At 38.5% G+C, this 24,746-nt stretch overlaps 2 protein-coding genes across 2 annotated transcripts; both read right to left on the minus strand.

Annotated features, from left to right (window-relative positions):
- Positions 1-1,125: 1,125 nt before the first annotated feature.
- Positions 1,126-24,390, minus strand: LOC127617418 (synuclein-like). Its single transcript, XM_052089382.1, has 5 exons — positions 24,251-24,390; positions 20,995-21,036; positions 20,768-20,895; positions 19,543-19,599; positions 1,126-2,551 (listed from the first exon to the last, which is right to left on the minus strand). Exons 1-4 carry the CDS (start codon positions 24,369-24,371, stop codon positions 19,543-19,545), a joined length of 348 nt encoding a protein of 115 aa, XP_051945342.1. The 5' UTR covers positions 24,372-24,390; the 3' UTR covers positions 1,126-2,551.
- On the minus strand, positions 4,548-11,745 carry LOC127617417 (uncharacterized). The gene is made up of 6 exons (XM_052089381.1): positions 11,673-11,745; positions 9,155-9,217; positions 8,093-9,073; positions 7,817-7,975; positions 7,645-7,740; positions 4,548-6,142 (listed from the first exon to the last, which is right to left on the minus strand). The coding sequence occupies exons 2-6, from the start codon at positions 9,155-9,157 to the stop codon at positions 6,056-6,058; spliced, it is 1,326 nt and encodes a 441-aa protein (XP_051945341.1). The 5' UTR covers positions 9,158-9,217; positions 11,673-11,745; the 3' UTR covers positions 4,548-6,055.
- Positions 24,391-24,746: the final 356 nt, after the last annotated feature.

Below are 24,746 nucleotides of genomic sequence, written 5' to 3' on the forward strand. Positions count from 1 at the left end.
ACCCAAAAAGCCTGAAAGGAAAGACATGTTTGTGGAGTCCCCAGTTGTTTGTGCACTGCCAGTGAGTGTAAATGTATCTATGTTATGGAGCAGAAGTGGGCAGTTTTTATTTTAAGGCTGGTGCTCTGTGAAAGCACGTCAGAGATATGTGTGCCTATTGGCTTCTTGAACTTGGGTGGAGTAGAAAAATGCCCTCATCATGAATACTGTGATCTTGCTTGACTGGTTAACCTTGTTTCATGTCCCAGCATTAGTGAGGGTTTCAGTACAACCCATCTGTTGTTAAAATATGAGGACAGAGTCACTTGATAATGATGCATTCATTTTAACATGTTATGTAACATACTTTCTAACCATTTTTTCTTTAAGGGGTTGGAGCAAGTAAGAATGATTTTGGGGAATAGTTGTTTTGTTCTGACAACAGTAATATTGATTCTCAAATGAAAATGTCTTAAGTTTTTCATTAATGAAATCCAACAAAATGCTCAGTCAAGCAGAGCATGGCCGCTTAGATACAGAAATGTTGTTAGCATCCCTGATATCAATAGAATTGTTTATGTTTTGGCGTACACGGCCCTCTGAGCAATTGGAAAATTATGGGCAGTGGCAGACATCTCCGTCTCCACCCATAATAGGAATGTGGAAAATGCTGAATGACTGTAATTTTAAAAGCTTGGATAACACATGGACAGCATGAATTGTATAAAGTTTGACATTTTGCTAGAGGAACAATGCTTTTCAGTGTATTACAATGGCCATATTATATTTTTTTGTTTACACCATGAACTGTTTGTTTGTTGGTTGGATGCATATTTAATATCATGTGCAGATATGTTGAGATGAAGAGAGGGATGGGTGTGCATGACGTACCTTGATATTTGATGGTATTCTTAAACATTAATTCTTAGCTTTACAGTATATTAGGTGGAGCTTGCCCTTCCTCTTTTGTAAATAACTTTTTTTTGGATTGAGGGGAAAAAAAATAAATCATATATAAACACTTTGCAGTGATATTGGATTTGGTGATTCTCCTTCTACATTATTTTTGCATAGCAATAACAAAGCTGAGTCGCTGTACTGGATTAGTGGTTAAAAATTATAAGCAAAAAGAAAAGAATAGAATATGATTTTTATTTTATTGTTCACAAAACTGAATTTATTACAGATGGAGTATTTAAAAATAAATCAGCTGTCATTTCAGTCTTTAAGGGAAATAAGTCAAGTACATGAATTTTATGAGTTTGTTAAAATGAATGTAAGCATTTCCACAGACCTCAACAAATCTGAAACCTTGCAATCTGCACATTTTTATTAGCAAATAACTGTACAGAAAATAACATCATCAAAGCCTTAATACAATACTGATCACTCTGTAATTATACTTAATAAAGATAATACTTAAGAATACCTAAACAGACTTGGAAATTAACAAAATATTTGTACTCATTCTTCCTTTTCTTGAAAAAAAGAAGCAAAAACTGAGGTTACAGTGAGGCATTTACAATGGATGTGAATGGGGACCAATTTTTGGAGGGTGTAAATGCAGAAATGTGAAGCTAATAATTTTCTAAAAGCAATTACATGAATTATTCTATCAAAACGCATGTATTCTTTAAGCTGCAACGTTTTTGTTTTGGGGTTGTTGACATCACACATCGTCATGGCAACAAAGTTGTAAAATTGTCTGTAACTACACAGAAAAGGTTAGTAACTTATTTTTATCACACTAAAATCATGTTAACACATATTGTTTACATCTTGTGGCTAATCTTTTGAAACAGCAGGTATTTTAATGTTTATAGATTGGCCACCATTCACTTCCATTGTAAGAGCCGCACTGTAACCCAGATTTTTGTGTTTTTTAAAGAAAAGGAGGAGAAAGTCAAAATAATTTCTTGTGGTAATCGATATTATTCCACAAATGCTGTCGATTAAGGTTAACTTGTATTGAACTCTGAATATTTTTCATGTTCTGCTTTCTGGTCCTGGTCTCAAACATTGTCTTAGATGTAATAAGCAACAACAGTTGACAATAGATTGACAGTGTGCATAGGCTCAAAAGTTTTTGTATCTGAAATAATTCTATTCTAATCCAAGTAACCTCATTGTATTGGGTGGAGGAAAACTGGTAGACACATGTTTTAAAGGCAGGTATTAAAGACAGGCTTTTTGTTTTTATAAGAATTTCCAAAACACAAGCACGTGCATTTAATATTGTCACAAATGTGGTAAGTTAGGTGCATTACACACTATAGATAAATATCACATAGCTAAATAATAAACTGATTTTACAGGAGTAACTCTGTATATGTTATATGTCTATGTGAAGGAAGGAGGTAAACTTGAGGTAAGTTGAGTTTGTTTGTGAGGAAAAAGAGAAAAAACATGGTCTGGTTGTTTTCTGTGAAGTAGGATATTATTTTGTGTCCATCAGGAGTTTAGCAATGATCATATTCAAGCATGGCCAGCAGCTAATTAGCTCTCTCCACTTAAGCAAAGAAGCAGGGCATCACGGCAGGCATCATCAAGGGGCGTTCATCAAAACATCACCCTGAAATGAAGAAGGATGATTACAGTACATGGGTAGGTAGGACTTACTATTGTTTTCTCTTCAGGGCTTGGTAAAATGTTTTTGAATTGAAGTGGCAAGACTGCTGCATTCAAACACAGAGGTACATTTTATACCAGACCTGTTTGTTTCCATTTTCTTGTTGACATTATAACTATTTCTGAACCTTAGTACACATTGCTATGATGTAGTGTGCCGTTGACATAAAACCTGTCTGGTAAGAATGTATATTCAATTAACTGGTGAAAGTGTCAAGGTCTCACATTCTTGCCTTCACATGACTGTCCTAAATAAATACAGTATCTACAATCTAATATAATTATAAACAGTACCGTTTTTGTTCAATCTTTGAAGAAAAAAAAACAGGAAAAAAAAAAAAACACTTCTGCCAGCATTGTTTGCCATTGTCTGGACATGTTGTCCCTAAAGTCTAAGTCACTTTCCAAAGGATTTGTTTAGATTTTATGATTAAAAGCTGTGGTACATTTCAGACATAAGGCATCACATCACATCAGAACACATACTGACTCAAAGACATATCCAAGTAAAAATTACTCTTAAAGGAATAGTTCACCCAAAAACTCTCTCATTATTCACTTACCCTGATGCCATCCCAAATGAGTCTTTCTTCAGCAGAACGCAAATGAAGATTTTTAGAAGAAGATCTGTCAGGTCCTTATAATGCAAGAAAATAGGTGCTTTGATGGTCCAAAAGTCACATTTCAGCAGCATACAATACTCCATTCAATCAATGAATGTCTTCTGAAGCAAATCGTTAGGTTTATTAAGTTTTTAACTTTAAGTTGGCACTTCCATCCAGGACTCTGATGCTGTTTGAAATGGCCGAACTAGGAGCTTTATATCATGCATGCCATTGAAGAGATGGTAAGTCTATCTCTCACAGCCTTGTTGTCATTCCCATTAAATAATCAAAGATGATGCTAGCATGAATAAGGTCTAAAAGCGCCACTTCCGAATTCTCGTGTACACCACACGACAGTGTGATGCATCAACAGGGTTGGGGAGTAACGGAATACATGTAACTCGATTACGTATTTAAAATACAAAATATTAGTAACTGTATTCCAATACAGTTACAATTTAAATAATTGGTAATTCAAATACAGTTAAAATCAAAAAGTATTTTGATTACTGAAGAGATTACTTTGCATTTAATTGTCATTTGTTTCATTTAATATTTAGTCCTTTCAGATGGAAAACATTTATACATATAAATGATGTGATCCAAAGTGCATTTGAACAGCAGTGAAACATTTCTTATGATGTGTCACATTCATACAAGCAGACAGAGAAGTAAGTTTGAAGTTTAGAAAAGAAGAAATAGAAATAAACCTTGTGTAAATTGTCAGCTTTACACTAAGCTAAAATGCCATTTCTAACCATTTTACATGCACGTGTTAGCAGGCACGATCATATTCTTTTATCAAGAAAATTCACGTTGGATCAGAATGAATTTTGTTCAAGTAAGACCTTTGATATTAGGACAAAAATTTTATTCTCCGAGCGACTTCATTATCAGTCTTGCCTTGTGATGCATTTTCCAGCCATGATGGTGCTCCATCATGCTGGAAAATGCACGGATCATCACCAAATTGCTCCTGGATTGTTGGGAGAAGTTGCTCTTGCAAGACGTTTTGGTACCATTCTTTATTCATGGCAGTGTTTTTGGGCAGAATCATTGTTTTTCAGTATACCATAGAAACATGTGAAATTATAATCTACAAATACTGCAGCAGCAAACTTTTATGTCACTGCCACTACTTTTGGCCACGGCTGTACACGGGTGTCTCGTGTGTTTCATGTGGGGTTTTGTTAACTCACGGAGATGGAGAAATTAGCTGCGGGTCACCCGAAGATTCAGCTACTGTCTTCCACCAGCTACTCACGGGTGCGAGCCGTGGTTATAAAACATTCAAAGATCCTGTCAGATAATTACACTGTAAAAAATAAATAGTTGAGAAAACATAAAAATATGAGGCAACTTGATGCAGTAAGACTTTTGAGTTGTCTCAACAATTATTTTTTAGTTCTTTTCACTAATACTACCTTGTTTAGCCAACGTAAATTTGTTCGTTCATGCTATTTTGATCTTCGTATTTTGCAAATAAATATATTCTTGTCACAGCAATTGAAACAACAATTACTGTTGTTGAGGTTATTATTTTTTTTCTGTTTCCTGGATGTAAAAAGTTTAATTGGCCAAATAAAGCATCGGCACATATCCTTTTCATATATATAGTGATTCTACATCTATTTACAAATGACAAACATGTTCTTATTCCTTCATCCGTTTATTTCAGTTCTGAACACATGCAAATTGTAAACATTGCATTAAGAATGTATAAAATATTTTGTCAATTCTAAGTGTTATTGAAATCTTAAAGGGATAGTCACCCAGAAATAAATTCTGGTCAACATTTACTCACCCTCATGTTATTCCAAATCTTTGTGAGCTGCTTTCCTCTCCAAAACACAAATGAAGTCTACTTCTACTGTCTACTGTCTGGTTACCAACATTCTTTAAAATATCTTAATTTGTGTTCAGCATAGGAAAGAAACTCGCACAAGTTTGGAACAACCTGAGGTTGAGTAAATGATGACAATTTCATTTCTGGGTGAACTTTCCCTTTAATTAACAATTTAAACTAAAATGTAGACATGGAAATAGTTGTCCAAATTTACTTCAGATGTCTTTAGAAAAAATCATAGGCAAAACCAGATCCATTAACATTCAAAACAATATCAAACTGCACTGAATTTGCTGACAAAAAAATAAATAAAAAATAATACCATGCATCCTGGTTTTGTGATTATATTCACAGTGTGAATGTTGGAAGCAATTCCAACATTTTTTAGATTGCAGCTTAACACATGCTTGCTTTTTATTTTAGACTAAACAGTTTTACTATCAGAAGGATTATTAATAAGAGAGTGCAGTGTTAAATTGTAAAAGAGCTTGAAATCTGTTTTAACTTGAAATAAAAATGGCAACAAAAATATGAATGTCTTGAGTAAAACTATCCATTGTAAACATTGTACAAAACTTCAATGCTTGTTTTTTATCAACAACAGGACCAACAACAACAGTATTTTAAGTGTCTTGACTGTCATCTTAAATCAACTTGAAACACAGGTCCAATTATGCCTCGCCAACATCCATTTCTTTAAGGTGCATCCACACTCAAAATTTGGTATCAAAATAGTTTGTCTTTGTTGATGACAAGGTATGCCATCACACTGTTAAATTGTCACTCCTAGCAGTTTGTTTTTGAGAGAAAGCACACGTTGGGTGCATCCAGACCCAAGCTCCATGAACAAATTTTGAATAGTATCAAAAGTGTACTTGAGGCTTTTAGGATATGAAAAGTTTAGAGCATAGAGAAGGCCAAACAGGTATGCTAGAGCAGTAGAGGCATCCGGGAGACCTTCCAGAACAACAACCTCCTCCAGTATAACAGCAATGTTCTAGATCATTGGTGATGTTGTTTGGGTGTTATCTTCCAACACATAGAGAATGCCAACAGAGACCCCTTTTGTCCCATCTTCAGTTTCCTGTGACACAAACACAATACAAATATATTTCAGTTTAAATTTCAAGTTGTTAGCTTTATTTAAAAAAAAAAAAAAGAAAAAGAAAAGCAAGTGGTATTTTATTGTTTTTAGAGTATGAACACACTATGAATTTTCAGCTTTGTAGTGGTAGATAGTTTTATAATGTGAAATCAAAATCAAATGTGATTAATCAAAAGTGATTTTTTTTTATTTTTTTTTTTTAAAGACAACAAAGAATGGCAAGACCAGGACTAGATTGTTCTATATAAAATAATAGTAGTAAAAATAAATAATAATAGTAAATAGTAAGCAGAAAACACCAAATCTGGAAACGGTTTAAGGAGTGTCCAATCCTGCTCTATGGGTTACTGTGCTGCTGAGTTTAGCTTTAACTCCAATTAATTAAATCTGAACAAGATTATCAAGATTACTAGAAACTTTCAGGTAGGTTGGAGCCACACTCTGCAGGATATTGGCCCTACAGGAGCAGGTTTGGACAACTCTACTTTAAATGGCTAGTTTACCCAAAAATGAAAATTCCATCATTATTTCCTCACAGTCATGTTAATCCAAACTAGTAAGACTTATGTTCATCTTCAAAACAGAAATGAAGACATTTTAAATTAAATCAGACCTTTCTGTTCCTCTACTGACAGCCACAACCACTTTCAAACCCCAGAAAGGTAGTAAAGACATCATTAAAGTAGCCCGTGTGACTACAGTTTTTTTAGGCTCAATTTGAAAAGCGATATGAGTGCTCTGTATGTAAAAAAAAAAAAAGACATCTGTGGCAAGCCGGGCGTGGTTCAGCAGAGTCTGCAATGGTAGAACGAGTCAGGGGATGAGCAGTAAGTAAGTGGGTCAATTATAAAACGAGTAACACCGGTTTCTGATAGCAGTAATTGGCATGGAGAGACTGTATGCATGTTCATAAGATCACCATGTTGCATGTGTGTTATGTTGACGTGAGGGCAGACATTCTAATCTGGAAGCGTTTCAATGTTAAAAAATAGGGAAAGAGGGATGCTGTATGCAAGCTTCGTTTATGAAGCTCTACATTGATGTAAATTTAGGTCTTGGTTTGTTTTTGGTGCTTCCAGGATGGGTGAGAATCTGCTCTTGCGCCAACACAACACGCATACGTCATAGTACTCTCGTGAAGGTGTGTTGGGAAATTTTTATTTTTTTAATAAAAAGATATAATATTTATCTATTTTCATATAAAGATTTAGCGTAACTTCACAGAATTGACATTAAACCACTGTAGTCAATTTCTATGTTTTTACTACCTTTCTGGGCCTTGAAAGTGTTAGTTGCGTAGCAGTTAATAGAGGGACAGATATCTCTCAGATTTTATTATAAATATCTTGATATTGTGTTTTGAAGTTCAACAAAAGTCTTGCATGTTTGGAATGACATGACAGTGAGTAATTCAGGACAGAACTTGCATTTTTGGGTGAACTAATCCTTTTAGACTTCCTTTTAAAATCTTTGATACATACTTTACACTTCTTGAAAAGCTCGGTTGGGTTCTCACGAAGAAACACAGGGAGACCTTCCAAAGCAGCAGTCCTCCTGTGATTAACTATGTCTGTCGTCTTGATAAACATACAAAAGAATTATCATCAGCCAAAGTAACAGATCAAACCATCAAAATACTGAAATTGAACTTACCCTTTCATCAAGTCTATCTAGGAGTGCATCCATGTCCTGTCCGAAAGCTCCTTTTCTGGCTCTGTAAAGTTTCAGGAGCTTAAGTGTGTACATGTCAATAGCTGTCATGAAGACTCCCAGAAGGTCTTTGTTTGTAATTCGGAAAAATTCCTCACAAATCTGTTCATAAACAAATGAATTGTATTAACAAAACTCTTAAAAAACAACGAGTACACATTATTTACTGTGATCTGAACACCTATTAAGAAAGCAGAAAATAAAAGATGATATAATTACCTGTTCTTGATAAAAGAGTGCAGGCCACCTCTCCTGAACCTCTACAATCATTGGTTGCTCTTGGACAACTTCTTTTCTCCTAAGGGAAAATGTTAGTTCCATTTTTTCACTTATGGCTGCTATGTTCCTTCTTGCCTTTTTTGTTTCTTCCACCAATAAAAGTCTTTGCTCTTCAAGTGAAGTGTCAGTGTGGTTGCAAGGATGTTCGGGGACATGATTGACTTCTCCATGCTTTGCCTTCTTCAGGGTGAAAACATTTCCATCATCTTTTCGCTTCCTGTTCACACTGACTTCATTGCAACCTGCCACTCGTAACTTTGCCCGATAATTGTTTAGTTTGTTCTTTATGCTGATCAACCATCCCTCATAACCCTTTCCTTTGCCAGGCTCCTTAAGGCAAGGGTACTTGGAAATCAGTGCAGATGCAATGGATTCAATTTCCTGATTGTCCGGATATGCCTTTATGTCAAACACAGCCTGCACAATTTTGTCAAGAACCTCAATTTTTAAGTCTCTAGTCACATCAATGCCTATTTTTGTTTTTTCCCATGTCTCATTCCCTCGTCGTAGCTTTAGCTCGACATCAAAAGAGAGAGTTGGTATGGGAAATGGCAGAGGCCATTCTGAGGCAGTGCGTAAATACCTTTGTCCAGAGACTGTGGGGCTGTGGGAGGACGCTTCAGAGTTGTCGAGACTAGCAGTATCAAGAGATGAGATGGATGATAGGCTGTTGGTTTCATGAAGTGAAGACCTGGACCACTGAATATGCAAGACTGCTCTTTCACTGGGCAATTCTGAGATCTCAGACAGGTTGCAAAGCGCATTCCCAAAATCAGGGTCCTCAAATTGAAGAAAAAACTGTCCTTGTAGTTGCAGCTTCTCTTGAAGAATACTGATAAGAGAGTCCACTGATTTAGGCACTTCAGAAAGCTGAACTCGCCGGGCTTCAGTTGAGGAAATGATGACTCGCAGTAGTAAAGCCTGTAAAATCAAGAAAAAGTTTCAATTGTTTGTTTACTTATTTTTTGTTCATTTTTAAATTAAATAAATGTTGCCACATACCATTTTAGGGGCAATCAGTGCTGCAGATATGTCCTCGGGGTCACAAACACTTTCTCTCCAAAACTGTATGGAATCAAAGGGTGATAATCACTTAAGTCACCAGGATCAAGGACAACCATGTCAGCATAGTTGCTTTCAACAAGTTCGTAAGATCTCAAATGCTCTATATACCAGCTGGAGCAACTTTTTGATATAAATGACACATTGGCAGAACAGAGCAACATGCTCTCTATCTTGAAAAACTCAGGCTGTCCATTGCAGTGTCCTGCAGAAACAACCATGTTCTTAGCATATTGAGTTCCATGCAGACGAACATCTTTGGACAGTGACACAGTGTGCAAATTTGGGAACTTTCTTTGTACAGCACACCGCAGTGTTGCATCCAACAATGATATGCTAACCACATCCACTTTTTCAACATACAACTCTGAATTTAAAAGGCTTTGTGCATCCAAATGGTATGCAATCATCTGCTGATGTTTCATGGAAATAGTAAGAAGCACATTTTTCATGTTGTGAGTATCACGCACAACTTTCTTAAAGAAAGAGTGCTTGGACTCAAATCGCATAGTCCACAAACTCACCAAAGGTCCAAAACATCTTGTTAGTTCCGGGTAGTGCTCAATAAAGTGGTGCTTCGGCTTTAATTTAAGGTCTGGAAAAGTGGAGGTAAGAAGCAAGCGGTGGTCGGACAATTTAAATGACAGATAACACAGAGTTTCCTCAGAGAGACTGTTTGATAAAACAATTTCAACAATCTCTTTTAGATCCATTAATATATCCCATGATGGTTCATGTTCTGGGATATAATTCCCAATCATGAGAGGAAGTAACCTCAACAAAGACCAATTTTCATGGCCATTCCCACCAATTGACCCTTTAGCAAGGCCTGATTTTAGAATTGTCTTTGGTTTGTTGACCTTGTCGAAGTGCTTGTAAGGAAATGTTTTAATGGAGTGATTTAGTCCTTCAAGAGTAATGAAACCTTTCAAAATTAAATCACCAAGGCACCAAGACAATTCCACCGGTATGACCCCTTCAAAGAAATCATGTAAAATGTCTGGGGGAAATCCAGTAACTGGATGAAAGTATCTTAAGTGTTTACTCAATGCACACTCACTCTTTATACCATTTACACTCTGGAGAATGTCACTTTGCTTAAGTTGTACAACAAACAAATCATGCTGATCAACACTCCTCAATGGGAAGTCACTTGCTTTGACAGTTGTGATTTGATCACGACTAATCAAACAGAATCGACAGAACTTATCTATATTAAAACTTTCCTGGTGGCCTGCAAGACTGTGCGCTCCAAGATTATCTGCACACACACAAAATACAGTTGGCTTCACGTGATGGCTCAAAGCTTCCACAAACACACCATCTTGCTCCAGAGTTTTTAACTCTTTTATCAAGGGTTCCAGAAATTTATCATAACCAAATTTCTTGACATCAACACTTTTTCCTAAAACAGCTAACTGGATTGATGTTAGAGTAGATCTACACTTTGCAGGTAAATTTAAGATAACCCAGTAAACAGCAGTGATTTTGTGAATTGTTCTTGAAGTGCCTAATGGGTTGCAAATTTCAAAATCATCTATATAAAAGGCTAAGGATAGAGTAACCTCTTCTACTTTAACAAATACACTTTCCCTGTAGTACTTTCCATCTTGAAATGAACTGTAGTATCCAGGTAGATGTTCATGTGTGAACTCAATTTTATCTACAAAACTGTCTTGACTTAACAAGGTTTTAAGCACCCGAATGACTGGCACATGAACAAAGTGTTCTTTATGAGCATGTGCATAAAGATATTCTGTAGGTTCAATTATATTGAAGTTCTCTTTGTAATATACATTTCTTCTATAGTCAGTAGACAAAGTACCTTTTTCAGATATGGCTGCAAAAAGAGGATTTGTCAGAAATAAAGAATCTGAAATGTCTTTGACTGTCGTACTATCAATTCTAATGTTGTGCTTTGTGAGAATCGATTCTATGCTATGGAGGGCATGCGAATTGGAGAATGACAAAATACTTCTAAGTTCTTCAACTATTTTCTGAGTAGCACTTTTTGAGACATGCAACACAGTTTGCATACACAATAAAAGTGAAGCGATCTTGCGTTCAAGTGTCTGAGTATTTACATCTTCAAAAGATTCTATTATATCCTCTTCACCAAATTCACTATCTAAAGTGTTATGTGAGGTACATGGCACTTCATTATCAACACTCTCTGAGATAGTTTGTATTGCAGTTCGAAAGTCCTTCAATGTATGATTTCTGTGATTTCTGCTTCTATGAGAGCTGAAAGTTGGTCGATTGTTTGTTTTAAATCCACATCCTGTAAAGGGACACTGAACTGTTTCTCTGCATTTAAGATGCTTTAAAAGGTGACTAAAAAATAAATTCTCATTACAAATCTCTCGGAATTCACACAATTCACAATTAAATGTTGAAAGTTCTCGATTGACCGTGTCACTGATGGGGTGTGATTTAGATAGGTGGGATCTTAAAGCACCTGCAGTTCTGAAAACACAAACGCACTCCGTATGAATGCAAGGCCAGTTAGAAAGTCTTTGGTGATGCAGCTGGTAGTGCTTCAGAAGGACATCTTCACTTGAACTGCTGAATTTGCAGTTTTTACACTGCATTAAGTGCTTGGATCATCCTGGAAAATAGAAAATGATCAGTTAGAACCTTAAATTGTAAGAATCTCAACTTTATATTAATTACATTTATTATAAAATATAGAATGTAATGCATTTAAGAGTCACATTTTACACCTAAACAATATCTTTATGTCCCCATATTTAAAATCATATGATGTACAAAGAAATCTTTTAAGAATTATTGTTCTATAAGCACAAATATACGTATACATATGCGTGCAGGCGCCGATCCCTGGGTGCTTCAGGGCCCGAGCACTCACGGAGAATGCCGAGCACTCACGTGTAGCAACCATAGGTACCAACGGACCAAATTTACGTAGAGCATCCACCGGCAGAAACATAAATCGGCGCGTCTTTATGCGTGTGTGAAATTTCAACTTTGAAACTGCACATAGAAACAGCTAATATACATTTAAACATTAAAATTTTTAAACGTAATAGGTAGTGGCCAGGCTCTCATAGTTTTCTGCAAGCACATATCACAAACCCAGGACATGCTCTGACTGGATCTCTTCCCAAATATTCCATATCTAACACTTTCGTCTAGTTTTTATTTGTTGACGAAAACTTCAGATTTTGTCATAGTTTTTTCCCATTCAAAACGGTTTATTTATTTAGTTATCGTCTGTAAAAAATTCAGTGACGAAAATTATTCGTCAACGAAATCACCACTGAATAAAACACCGTCAGCTCAGGAATATACAATTCATTGCATGCATGAAATTCAAAGTAATTTTAATACTCACCTACAGCAGTAGGGCAATATTTAGATCCTCGTAGAATCAGGATTGAGCGAATTCCACATGGGACCGATAAAACGAGAAGCTAAAGCACAAAATGGAGAAGGAAACCCTGTGCATTTGGCGCAATGTTTTTTCTCATCACGCATGCGCAAACTATTTTGCTCCCAGCTTTGCCGGTCAACATAAAAACGTTTGTCCAGAAAACATTGTTTAACATGTAGTGTGACATTTTGTAGCATTCTGTTGGATTAACATGTATTTTTATGTAGATTCACAGTTATTCACAATTCCTAATATATGTGACTCAAAAATCACAGTACGCTGGACAAATGGTAATTTTATTTTTTACAGTGTATGATCTGATGAATTAACTTGCACCTCGATCTGACTTATCTATTTAATAAAGCGGCTGCAATTGTGAAAAGACATACCGGTGTTATGGACATGGTCATTTTTTTTACTTTTACTACGGCTACAGCTGTTAGAATATCGTTGTGACTTTGGTTGCTTCTGTAAAGGCACAGGTATAATTCACTTTGCACATTCCGTTCCGTATCGCACAAAGTTGTTTGCTCACAGCTTTGAAAGTATACCTCATGTGGACGAGTGCAAATGGACGCGCTCGACACATGCGCAGTACAATTACTTTGTTATACGCTGCCAGACGTTAGAGGGCAGCACCAAGTCATGTCATTTACAGGACACCTGCTCTGAAGGATGAAAAAGAAGAAAACTGAGGCTCTGCCATTTAGATGAAGCAAGAACAACAACAACAAAATGATAGAGAAGGATATGTTCTTCGACTACTGCTTGACAGTACAGCATATTGTGCATATTGCCACCTAATGGACTCTTCTATCTCAACAATCAACCGTGCGCATGTGTGTTTGTCTATGTATGGTCTGCACAGTTGTCAATCCAGGGGTGGATTTATTGATTTGGGGGCTCTAGGCAAAATACAGGAATGGGGCCCTCCTCATTGTTATTATTTTCTGTATTTTTATTTTATTATTTAGAGTGGTATGCCATAAAAGTGGTAACTCGTTCAAATTACCACTTAATCACACAAGTAGCTTCAAAGACAATCTTTGCAAGCTTTGGCAAATCTAATAAAAAGGTTTTAGACTTCTCAGAGGTGTTCACTGTAGAAGCCTGGTCAATTTTAAACAAAACTTTGTTACCAGATTAATCGAACTACCAGATGAGTCTGCCTCTGTCTCACAAGAGTTGCCTATAGCAGCTAGCCAGTTAGAATGGATTTTCTGCCAACTTTTACGGGAGAGCATAATAAATAATCACATTTTAATTAAAACCTTATCCATAACAAATTTTGATATAATTACATATTTTATAACTATTAATTTTCATGTTAAAATGAAAAGAATTACTAAAACTCCAAAAAACTACAGAATATTTAGGCCAAGTTTCTTACTCTGGGTTTGTAATAAATAAAAACATGAATACTTTGATTTATATATTCATTGTAGTGCTTTATAAATAGACCAATAATCTGAATAGGCCATTATAGGAACTCATCCCACTGTGGTGTTTCTCTTAATCTCAGAAACATGCTGAATACAGTGTTTCCCAGTAACAAGCTCACCACTATGAAAACTCATCCTCTAGAAGCATACAGACATTCAAAAAAAATAATACCTCACATTTAAGTGATCACCTATCAGTTTTTGCTGCTTCTTTATACGTGCAATACATACAATTGTGGTTTGCGGATCTAGAGTGAAGACATGTGACCAGTTTGTAACTGCTACAGCAAAGTGACTATAAATCCAGTCTTTTAGGTTTTACGACTGGCCTCCCAGATCTGGTTATGGTTACTGCTCCCGTTGGACTGACAGAATATGTTTGGGGTGTCAGAGCATTTTGTGTCTCTGTACTGTTCTCAGACAACTGGGAACCAGCATGGGTGTCACAATCACCATCGTGTACATCCATAGGAAAGAGGAAATGCCGGTTCCTACGAACAGTTCCATGAGGCACATTCACCTGGTAAGAACGGGGTGTTGGATGTTTCTTTACCACAGTCCCAGCCACCTTTTGATCTGTGACCCACACCTGATCGCCAGGTGAGAGCTTGTTCAGGTCATGCACCCTATGCCGTTTGTTGAAATATCTCATATCTGCACTTCTTTTCTCTCTCTCTCAAACACTTATGGCAGTGCCATCAGGTAACAAGGGGTCCAGTAGTCTTGGGAGGGTTGGCACCGTAGTACGAAGGCGGCGTCCCATGAGCAACTGGGCTGGGCTGTACCCGTTTTGAAGTGGAGTCGACCTATATGACAGTAAGGCAAGATAAGGATCTTGCTCTTTTTTGAGAAGGTTTTTTACTGTCTGTACAGCCCGCTCGGCTTCTCCGTTGCTGCGTGGATGCTTTGGGCTACTGGTGACATGTCTGAATCCATAAGCACCTGCGAAATGTGAGAAAGTGCTGGACGAGAACTGTGGCCCATTATCACTCACTAATATCTCTGGGATGCCGTGGCGTGCAAAGATAGACTTTAGGTGTGTAGTAATATCTCCAGAGCTGGTGAGTGAAAGATTTGCCACCTTAACATACCGTGAATAATAATCCACAACTAAAAGATAGGTTTTCCCTTTCAGGACAAACAGATCTGTTCCTAGCTTTTGCCAGGGCCTCTCAGGAAGATCCGATGGGATCAACGGTTCAGTGTGATTAGTGCGCTCTTTAATGCAAGTATGGCATTTCAGAACCAGCTCGTTCAACTGCTGGCTAAGTCCCGGCCACCACACACTTTGCCGTACACGTGCTCTGCATTTAACTACTCCTTGATGCCCTTCGTGCAGCCTGTCAAGGACATTTTTCGCAAAGCCGAGAGAATGACGAGTCTTGTACCTTTCAGAAGGAGGCCATTGTGGACAGGTAGGTAAGCTCGCTCAGACCAGTAGAGCTTCTCGGTCCCTGTACAACAACCTGACTCAGGCCATCCGTCCTTGCACATTTTCATGACATTTGAGCAAACACTATCCGACTTGAGGTGCTCTCTCAGGTTGACCAGGTAAGATTGCCTTGCTGGGAGATGCTCCACAATGCTGTCGACGTAAATGTTAGTGCTTTCCATGAACTCCACATCCATGTTTTCTCTATGAGCAGGTAGCGGAGCACGTGACATAGTGTCAGCAGTCCATAAGCTCTTTCCAGGAACATGAGAAATCTTGTATGAATAGCGCATCAGTCGAATACGGAACCGCTGGATGCGGGGAGGTAGGGCATCCAAATCCTGGCCACCAAGGAGACTCAACAGTGGTTTGTGATCGTTTTCCATCTCAAATTGTTGTCCGATCAAAAAGTCACGAAATCTCTCACATGCCCAGGTCAGCCCAAGGGCCTCCTTTTCAACTTGTGCATATCTTTGCTCAATAGCAGTAAGAGACAGTGATGCGTAGGCCACAGGTCTCCAATCAACACCCTCTTTTTGCAGCAGGACTGCTCCCAAGCCATACGATGATGCGTCTGCAGATACTTTGAGTTGCTTGTTTGCATCGTACAGGGCCAGCACTGGAGCAGAAGACAAGTCTCCTTTCAAGTTCTTAAAAGCTTTGACTTGCTCTTCCCCCCAGAACCAACAATTTTTCTTGGACAGGAGATCTCTGAGGGGTTTATCTTTTTCTGCCAGATGAGGAATGAATTTCCCCAGCTGGTAAACCATACCAAGAAAACTCCTTAGCTCACTGACATTTGTTGGCTCTGGAATCTCCTGGACTGCTGCTGTCTTGGCTGGGTCTGGTTGCACTCCTCTGTCTGAGATAATGTGGCCGAGAAACTTGACTACATGCTGCGACAAGGCACATTTGTCTAAGTTTAGGGTAACGCCAGCATTTTCCATCTTTTGGAGCACTGCGTGAAGGCGTACATCATGCTCCTCTTGAGAACGCCCCCACACCAGCACGTCGTCCATGTGACAGACCACACCGTCCAGGCCCTCCGTGATTTAGTTACCATATGATTTTGGAAGTGCTCAGGTGCCGATGCGATACCGAAGGGCAAACGATTGAAGAAATATCGCCCAAATGGTGTGATAAAAGTCGTCAGCTTGGCGGACTGTTCAGCTAGAGGTATTTGCCAAAATCCCATGTTTGCATCTAGCTTGCTAAAAACACAAGCTCCCGCTAACAACCCAAGAGTCTGATCTACTGAAGGAAGTATAAATTTCTCCCTTCGCACTGATTCGTTGAGCTTTGTTAAGTCAACACAAATGCGTGGATCACCCGACATTTTGGGCACCACGACAATGCCTGCACACCACTCTGTGGGTTCTTCCACCCTGCTTATGACCCCCATCCGCTCCATGCGTTGTAGTTCATTTTTTACTTTTGGCATGAGTGGAAGAGCGATGCGTCGTGGAGTTTTGAGGGAAAATGGAACCGCTCCTGGGCTCAGTTCAATGGTGTAAGGCCTCTGTAACAGTCCTAGCCCACTGCACAGCTTTGGATAGCGTTCCTGTAATGTGTTAATGCTTACACCATCAACACGTGTGACAAGACCCAATTTGGTGATGGCGGGTCTACCTAGCAGTGGCGAATGAAGACTCTTGACAACATACACGTCCTCCAATATGTGCTTGTCTCCTTTCAGAAGCTGCATGTTTGAAACTCCAATCACACTAAGTGGTGAGCATCCAGGTCCAAGTAAAGGCTTGGTCACTCTCTGGAGTGCTGGTTTGTTGCCCTCTTTAAATATCTTATGGAAGACATGGTCTGGCATAACAGTGACATCAGCGCCTGTGTCGATTTTTAACTGTACTTCACAGTCCTTTATTTTAATATCTATCAGCCAGGGGTCACCCCCGGCAACCACAGTGCCTAAAAATATGCCAGGGTCCTGTTCTTGAATCTCATTCACCTTTCTGGATGAAGCACACACCTTTTGGTAATGTCCCCTCTTCCCACAGGCATGACAGAGTACAGTATTTGCAGGGCATTGTGCTTTTGGATGAGATGGGCTTTTTCCACACTTGTGGCATCTTGATTGTGACTGTTTAAATTTGTCTTTTGCTCCATGAGCACTTTTGACTCTCTGCCTGCTTTGAAATGACTTGCTTTTACTTATGACTCTATCTACAGAGTCAGACGTTTTGGCATTAATGCATTCACCACGCAAGTTACTCTGCTGCTGCTTCACTGCCTCAGTCTGTCTCGCCATATCAATGGCCTTTTCCAGCGTTAGATCTTTATCTAACTGCATTCGCTCTGACAGACGTAAATCATTTAAACCAACGACTAACCTGTCTCTGATTAATTCATCGTGTAGTGGCCCATATTTGCAGTGCTCGGCGAAGGAGTACAGTGCAGTCACAAAGCAGTCCATTGGTTCGTTTTCTCCTTGTTTTCTCATGTTGAAACGTGCTCTTTCATATATTACGTTTTTCTTCACAACAAAGAATGCGTCGTATCGCTCACTGTTTTCGTTCGTCAGATTCAGCCCCTTTAAAATGTCATCCGCTTCATCGCCCATGAGTACATGAGTGTATTTATTTGATTGGCTTGCGTGGAAGTATGGAGATTACTGGCCTGACGGAAACGTTCGAACCGTCGGATCCATCTTTCCCATTCGGTAGGTTTGGAGAAGTTAAATGGCTCAGGGGGCTGGATGTTGAACGTAGCACACGGGCTCGCCGCGGGCGGCTCTCTCCCCCGGGCTGCTGCATCACCTAGAGCGCGTTGTTCTCCTGCCGCTTGTTCCTTGACTTTGCGACTTCAAACTAATAAAACTTTACTTGCCTCCCGAAACAAAACGTCTTCCGCAAGCTTATTAGAGTATCCCACTTCTGACACCATGTCGTATTCTCTTGCTTATTGCGTGAGTAAACACACACACTTACTCGTGCGTCTCTTCCACAAGCCTCGCCTTTATTGAACACCACCCAGCGCCCACTCCTGGGCAGACCCCAGTACTCCAGGCCTAAACCATGTAACCCATTATTATGTAGTTCCACTACATAGATTATCCTACAACCTTAACCCTGAAAGCATGTCCATATCCATGCTCTTAAGTTAGAGCACTCGAGGTTTCCCTGCCTATTACCTCCACGAACTTGCGTAGTTGTGTAAAACCTTGGAATATTCCATTAAGGCCTGATCTGAGCGGGATGTTTGCATTGACTGAGCTAAAAGTAACAGCAATATTAATCATATTGGTGTTATAACGGCTACATTTTTTAAGTTTCATCCTTAGTAATAATAAAAAACATAATTTGTATTTTTAGGGGGGCCCTCAGCTTTTAGGGGCCCTAGGCGGTTGCCCACATTTGCCTAATGCTAAGTCCGCCCCTGTGTCAATCCCAAACACTGACTGTGTGAACGTAGACCGGGTGTATCACTATATGTATATTAGGCCTATATACAACAGTCCAATAAGCCAAAAAGTTATCACACGAGTGGTATTACATTTGCATCATATTCTCTACTTTTTAAAGCATGTTCAGCATTTTTTAAAGTTTATCCCCAACTTCTCTTTGAATGGTCTCCCTCCCTACACCTCATGCTATTTTGTCAGAGCCCCTCTGTCAAGGGGAGCCGACAAGGTTTGCAAAAATGGCATATTGCGGCAGTCGCAAAGGCATTTAATGGCCGTTACGCTGGAGCGGAAACAATAGACTGTCTATGGAGGAGTCTTAAGTGTGCTGAATAAACAGCTCATCACTTAATGAACTGACCAACTGTCCAATAAACTACCAACATATTTTACACTAAACAATAATTTTGAAGTCATCTGTGTGTTTAGTGTACTGTGATACAATTGCTGTTCAATGCAAACAGACACGGACAATTTTGCGACAGGTAGGTGTCAGTTTGCGGCTCTCTTCATTCATTGGTATGGTATCCACAAAGAGTGATTTACTGTAGTAACACGCTAATTGACCGTGCACTCTCTCTACTATGGTAAATACCATAGATACTGTATCTATTGTAAAAATGCAGAGGTTATCAGATCTTTTACCTACTGTCCTGCATCTGCAGGCTGTCCTGCAGCTCCCTCTTGCTTCGAGAACTCCCCCTGGAGGCAGAAAGACAGTAACACACTCAGTTGAGGAAAAGAGTTCACATTGTTTGTCACATCTTTAACCCTACAGGTTTTTACAAAGCATCAGTAGTGATTCTCGTTTGAATGACGTCCTGGGCGAAACCTGCTTCAGCATGCCCCCAAAGTTGTTGACTGAAGGGGGGAGGGGTGATTGTAAATGAGATGGCTGGTGGAGTTCAGGGCCCACACTTGTCTGTGTGGACGCCTCCATGCCGCTGCCCATGTCGCCAATGCCTAAATCCGCCACTGCAAAGCATAACAACTATAAGACACAAGGCCATTTGAGTTATGGAATTGTGAATTCATGGATCAATTCTTCATTTCCATCTATTTTGTTGCAATGCTTTCTGGGATATTTCACTCATGTTCATGAATGGGGTTGTTCAATCTTGGTGGTCTGATTGCTGTACAGTGTTGTCAATGTTCAAGGTGCTGCTGATAATGGTTGCATGGCCGAGGGTTGTTTCTTCGTGGGCTTTTTCATTTGAATGAATAGGAACGATCCTATAATCATTAAGAATGGAACTGGAAATGTGCTTAAGAATTCATAAAAATGCAGAGCAACAATTGGGAAGTTTCAGAAATTAGTTATTTATGAAGAACTTAACTCTTGCTAGGCAGTGTGGCAAATTTTTTGGTTCACTGAGGAGGCATTTCAAGAATGCAGGCCTTTCTCACTCCTAAATAGCAAGAGCATAAGAGATGAAGATTTTTTTTATATTTTTGTTAAAATGTTTATTTTGTTGATCTGTTCTAATGGAAAGATTTTAGTTTTTAATGATGATGTGTTTGAGTTTTTATGGATGAGAGTATTCAGCATGCTTTTATTGCAGGCATGCATTTATTAAGTTTTGAAAGCACCTGTGTGTTCTCCAGCTCATCCTGTCCATGATTAGGTAAGAAGCAAAAGCACATTAAAGCATGAACATCTCTATAAAATAATAAATCCAACTCCATGACAGAAACAGTGCAATAAGCAATTCAAATCTTATGTCTGCATATGTATTGAATGAATATAGGCCTACAAATAACAATGATATAGTGCACCTCAAGACATCAATGCAAGTTCAAATTGTGCAGATGTAAAGGTTTAACAAATGATACGCTTCCAAAAAATGCATATGATTATTTTTGTCCTCACCGGTTTGACTAGACCGGTGGATGCGACCACACTCTCCAGCCCCTCCACCGTCTTCTCTGACACCTGATTGGCTCCAGCCACAGCAACCTCACCCACAAGATTTGCCTGATCAGTTGTTTTCTGGGCAACTATAGAGCATATAAAAAGTGCTCTTATAGTTTGATTTGGGACCTTAGATTAGGGTATTTTAGGAGAAAAACAATGTCTTGCTTTTTTTTTTTTTTTACCTGTATTCACACTTGTTACAACACCTTCCTTTGTCTTTGTTCCTGTCAAAAATAAAAGGAAAAATGTATTGCAAAGTTATGGAAGATGAAATTATGTTAAGCTCCCAGTTAGGCATTCCTGTAAACAAATGTTTTAAATGCATATTTTTATATTCAGATGGAGCTCATTGAAACAATTTTCCTCAATTTCATCTTATTTTTAGCCAGATGTCTGCTAATCAATTGATGCTCTCAAGTCTGGCTCCAGTCCTTCCTGTTCTGTCCTAAGATCCATTCACATAGTTTCTGGAACTGCAAAGTCCAAGCTTCTCTGTTTCCCAAGACCCTCTGTCAAATTGTTGCCAGTAAAATGCCTCTGATCTTCAGTCAGGCTACAGGCTGTGTAGATTGGCACCATTAAGTGCTATTAAGCATGATACAGATTAGGAAACATCTATTCTACCCAGAGATGCTTCTTGAATGTTAACTCTGTTAACAGTGGGGGAAAAAAAACACTTTGGCCTCTGAAAAGCCCTGGCATCTCCAGAACTGAATCTCTGTCACACGTGTGGTTCACAGAACAAGCCTGAGCTCTGTTCCTTCCCAGAATCTTTAAACCCACAGCAATGTGTTTGTAAAAGTTCTCCCCTCCAACTTATTTAGAGAGACACAAACAGAGAAAAACAAATGCACCCCTCAAGAGAGGCATGACATTGTCCTTGTTGTTCTGGACAAAGAGCTGATTTACTATCAAGCATGCACATTCTTGAGGGCCTGGCCTCAGCTTGCAAAACAAATACAAAAGCCTGGAATCTTAAGTTACTGATGTCATAATCAATAAAGATGGAAAATATTACTCTTGCCCAACCACTGCTGCAATATGATGCTACTTCCAAATAAAATAAAAAAAAGTGAAACTGCATAAAACATCTCTATGGCTGCATCTCCACTAAGATTAAAAGGAAGAGACAGTGATGTACTAAATAAAGATGTGCATAGATTATAACTTTAGCCTGGTTGATATGAAAGTGTTCCACAAATATGGTACAGCATGTTTTATTCTAGATCTTTTTCACCATGATACCGTAATTTATATTCTGTATAATTGTTTGGATTACATAATCTCCCATGTACTTCAATCCCAATGAATTCATTGCAAACTATAATTAATCTGGACCATCCTCACACAGTTTTGTAATGAAATTGGTGTTATATAATGTGATAGAAAGTAAAGTGGTAGTTCTGTGTGAGCTCATTGTGATCTATATGTGAAGATAATTTCAAATTAAAGACTTGAGAGGTTTGAGAATCATCAATATATTATGAAAATGCATATGCAGCCAAGCATGTGAATTATTAGTATATAACAGTGTTCTATGAGGAGTACAGTTTAGAGACTTTTTAATAGATTATAGTATAGTCTGTGGCTTGAGGTGTCTTAAATTGAAGAAAATTGTACTGTATGTGTTGTGTGAGTAAAGCTTGTATAACCTAGTGTGGGGTTGTGTAACCTAATGTGGTCAGGTTGATTTAGTTATATGTTTGACTTAAGAAAAAAAAAGCAGTTCATTTAAATGTTTTCACACAAAGGACATTTTTAGGTTACCTGCCAAAAACTATTTTTTTTAACCTCCAGCTTCAAATCAGACTCACCACCGCAAGTCTCACACACATTCCTTCCCTCCTCTCCATCCTCGGCCTAACCTCTAACCTGCAAGCTCATCTGATTTTTAAAATTCTTGCTAAAACTGGCACTAAGCAGTCTCTCCGTCTTCTAGGTATACATCAAGCTCTTAAGCAGTCTGAAAACAGAATTTTTTTCTCTCCACCATACCATACTGGCAGGCACATTTCACTGGTGTGTACACACACTGAGAGCCACTACGAATCATAAAAGATTGTGCATTGACCCGGGCAGACCCTGGTATCTGTGGACCGGGATGTGAAGTGGACTGGAAGGGAATGGGATTACAATGATGTGTGCCACATTGATCATAATCTTAAAAAGCAAAACGAAAGAGAAAATATGTGTTATCAAAAAACAGATTAGCTGCCACCACTTTACAAATAATGCTTTGACCAAAAGCTGATAACTTGCATGTATTTTTTATTTATTGTATGTACTGTATGTATGTAGCCTAACTAAGCCTCTGGTTTAGATCGCTCTTTTAAAATTTGGAAGCATAAAAACTAAATTACACTGTAGCTATTGCCATTGTCTGATTTGTAATGTAATCAATAAAAATGTAATTAATATGATTACACATATTTTAAAATGTAATGCAATCTAATTACATGTTCTTATTAAAATAATCAGATTACATAATCCAAATTGCATGTAATATGTTACTATAGATTACTACATCTGATACAGTACGTAATCAGATTGTAGCAGAAACACTAACATAAAGGTTGACGTATAGATACGGTGTTCCACAGGCTATAGTTAAAAGAGTTTTATGGATGCAAAATAAACATGTTGGACTTTTCTATTTTTGTCATGTTGAGAGTGTCTGGTCAATTCAGATTTATTTCATCCTGAAGGATTATTGCCCTTAAAGAAAGTGCTTCCTTCCTCCTGTCCTTCACTTATGTCTTTATCTCTTTCTCTCCCTCCCGTTCTTCCCCACTCATTCTTGACAGTGAAAGCCACAGTAGGAATGCCAAGATGAAGACTCAAAGAACCAGGCAAGGGGCTCGTTTCTATCTATTCTTATCTATGTCTGTATGTGTGTACTGTATGGGTTTGTGTTGTTAATTGCTAGTGACTCAGTTCAGGCAGGTAAGTTTGTGATCTACAAAAATAAGAGGAGACTGGTAAGTGGAGAGTGCTAGTATGCCTTGAATGCTCAGTGTTGTTCACTTACTGTCACAAGATGACTGAACACAGCAGTCACATGTAATAAAGGGCTTGTGCCCCACATTTATCCTCATTGCCCTGGTTTTCATTCCCTTTTCAGGACTGTAATCATCAGTGACTAATAATTCTGTTATCTAAGATCCAAAACTGATATTTAGTTTTCTTTTCATTACAAATCATAAGCAAAAACAACATTTACTGAGTAGTATGCATATTGTATTTATGTATAATTTTAAAAAGGTCTTCAAGTCTAAATATTGATTCTTGATAACTTCTTATCTTATTACTTTATATTTATATTACACAACATTACCTGTAATTAAAATAATTTTTGAGACTGAGAATTTGAATAGAGAATTGTTATATGTTGTTCTGAATCTGTCTCACTTTTCTCCCCTAAGTTGGATCTGTACTTACCCACATACATGACCCCCTCCTTTGTTTTGGCAGCTGCCTCCTCCACCCCGGCCTTGGTTTTCTCGGCGGCGGCCACCACTCCCTCCTTAGCGATGGAGAATCCCTTCCTCAGTACATCCATGCTGGAGCTCTGAGCTTGGCTTTATGTCCTTCAGTTGGAACTGCCTATTGTCTTGTAGCTGGTGTATGAAGCTGTTTGTGCGTAGCTCTGCGCCTGCCAGTGTGGTAAGTGCTTCTCCCAGAGTATGTGTATGTTGGTGTGTGTGTGTGTGCAGCTCCTATGAGTGTGAGATGGGCACTCAGTTCTCAGACAGATTGGGACACCTTTAACAAGAGGAGAATTCAAGCGGATGGGCAAGAAAAATTTTTGAATAAAGAGGGGGGGGGTATAATAACAAGTGGGTGAAAGAATGCAGAAATGCAAAAAGAAAGCATGTTCACTTTGCCCTGTGTTTTGCAGCCACCTATAATAAATGAGATTCTCATAGTGCTAGAT

This window comes from Xyrauchen texanus, chromosome 24 (genome assembly GCF_025860055.1).
Source record: "Xyrauchen texanus isolate HMW12.3.18 chromosome 24, RBS_HiC_50CHRs, whole genome shotgun sequence".
Classification (NCBI taxonomy): domain Eukaryota; kingdom Metazoa; phylum Chordata; class Actinopteri; order Cypriniformes; family Catostomidae; genus Xyrauchen; species Xyrauchen texanus.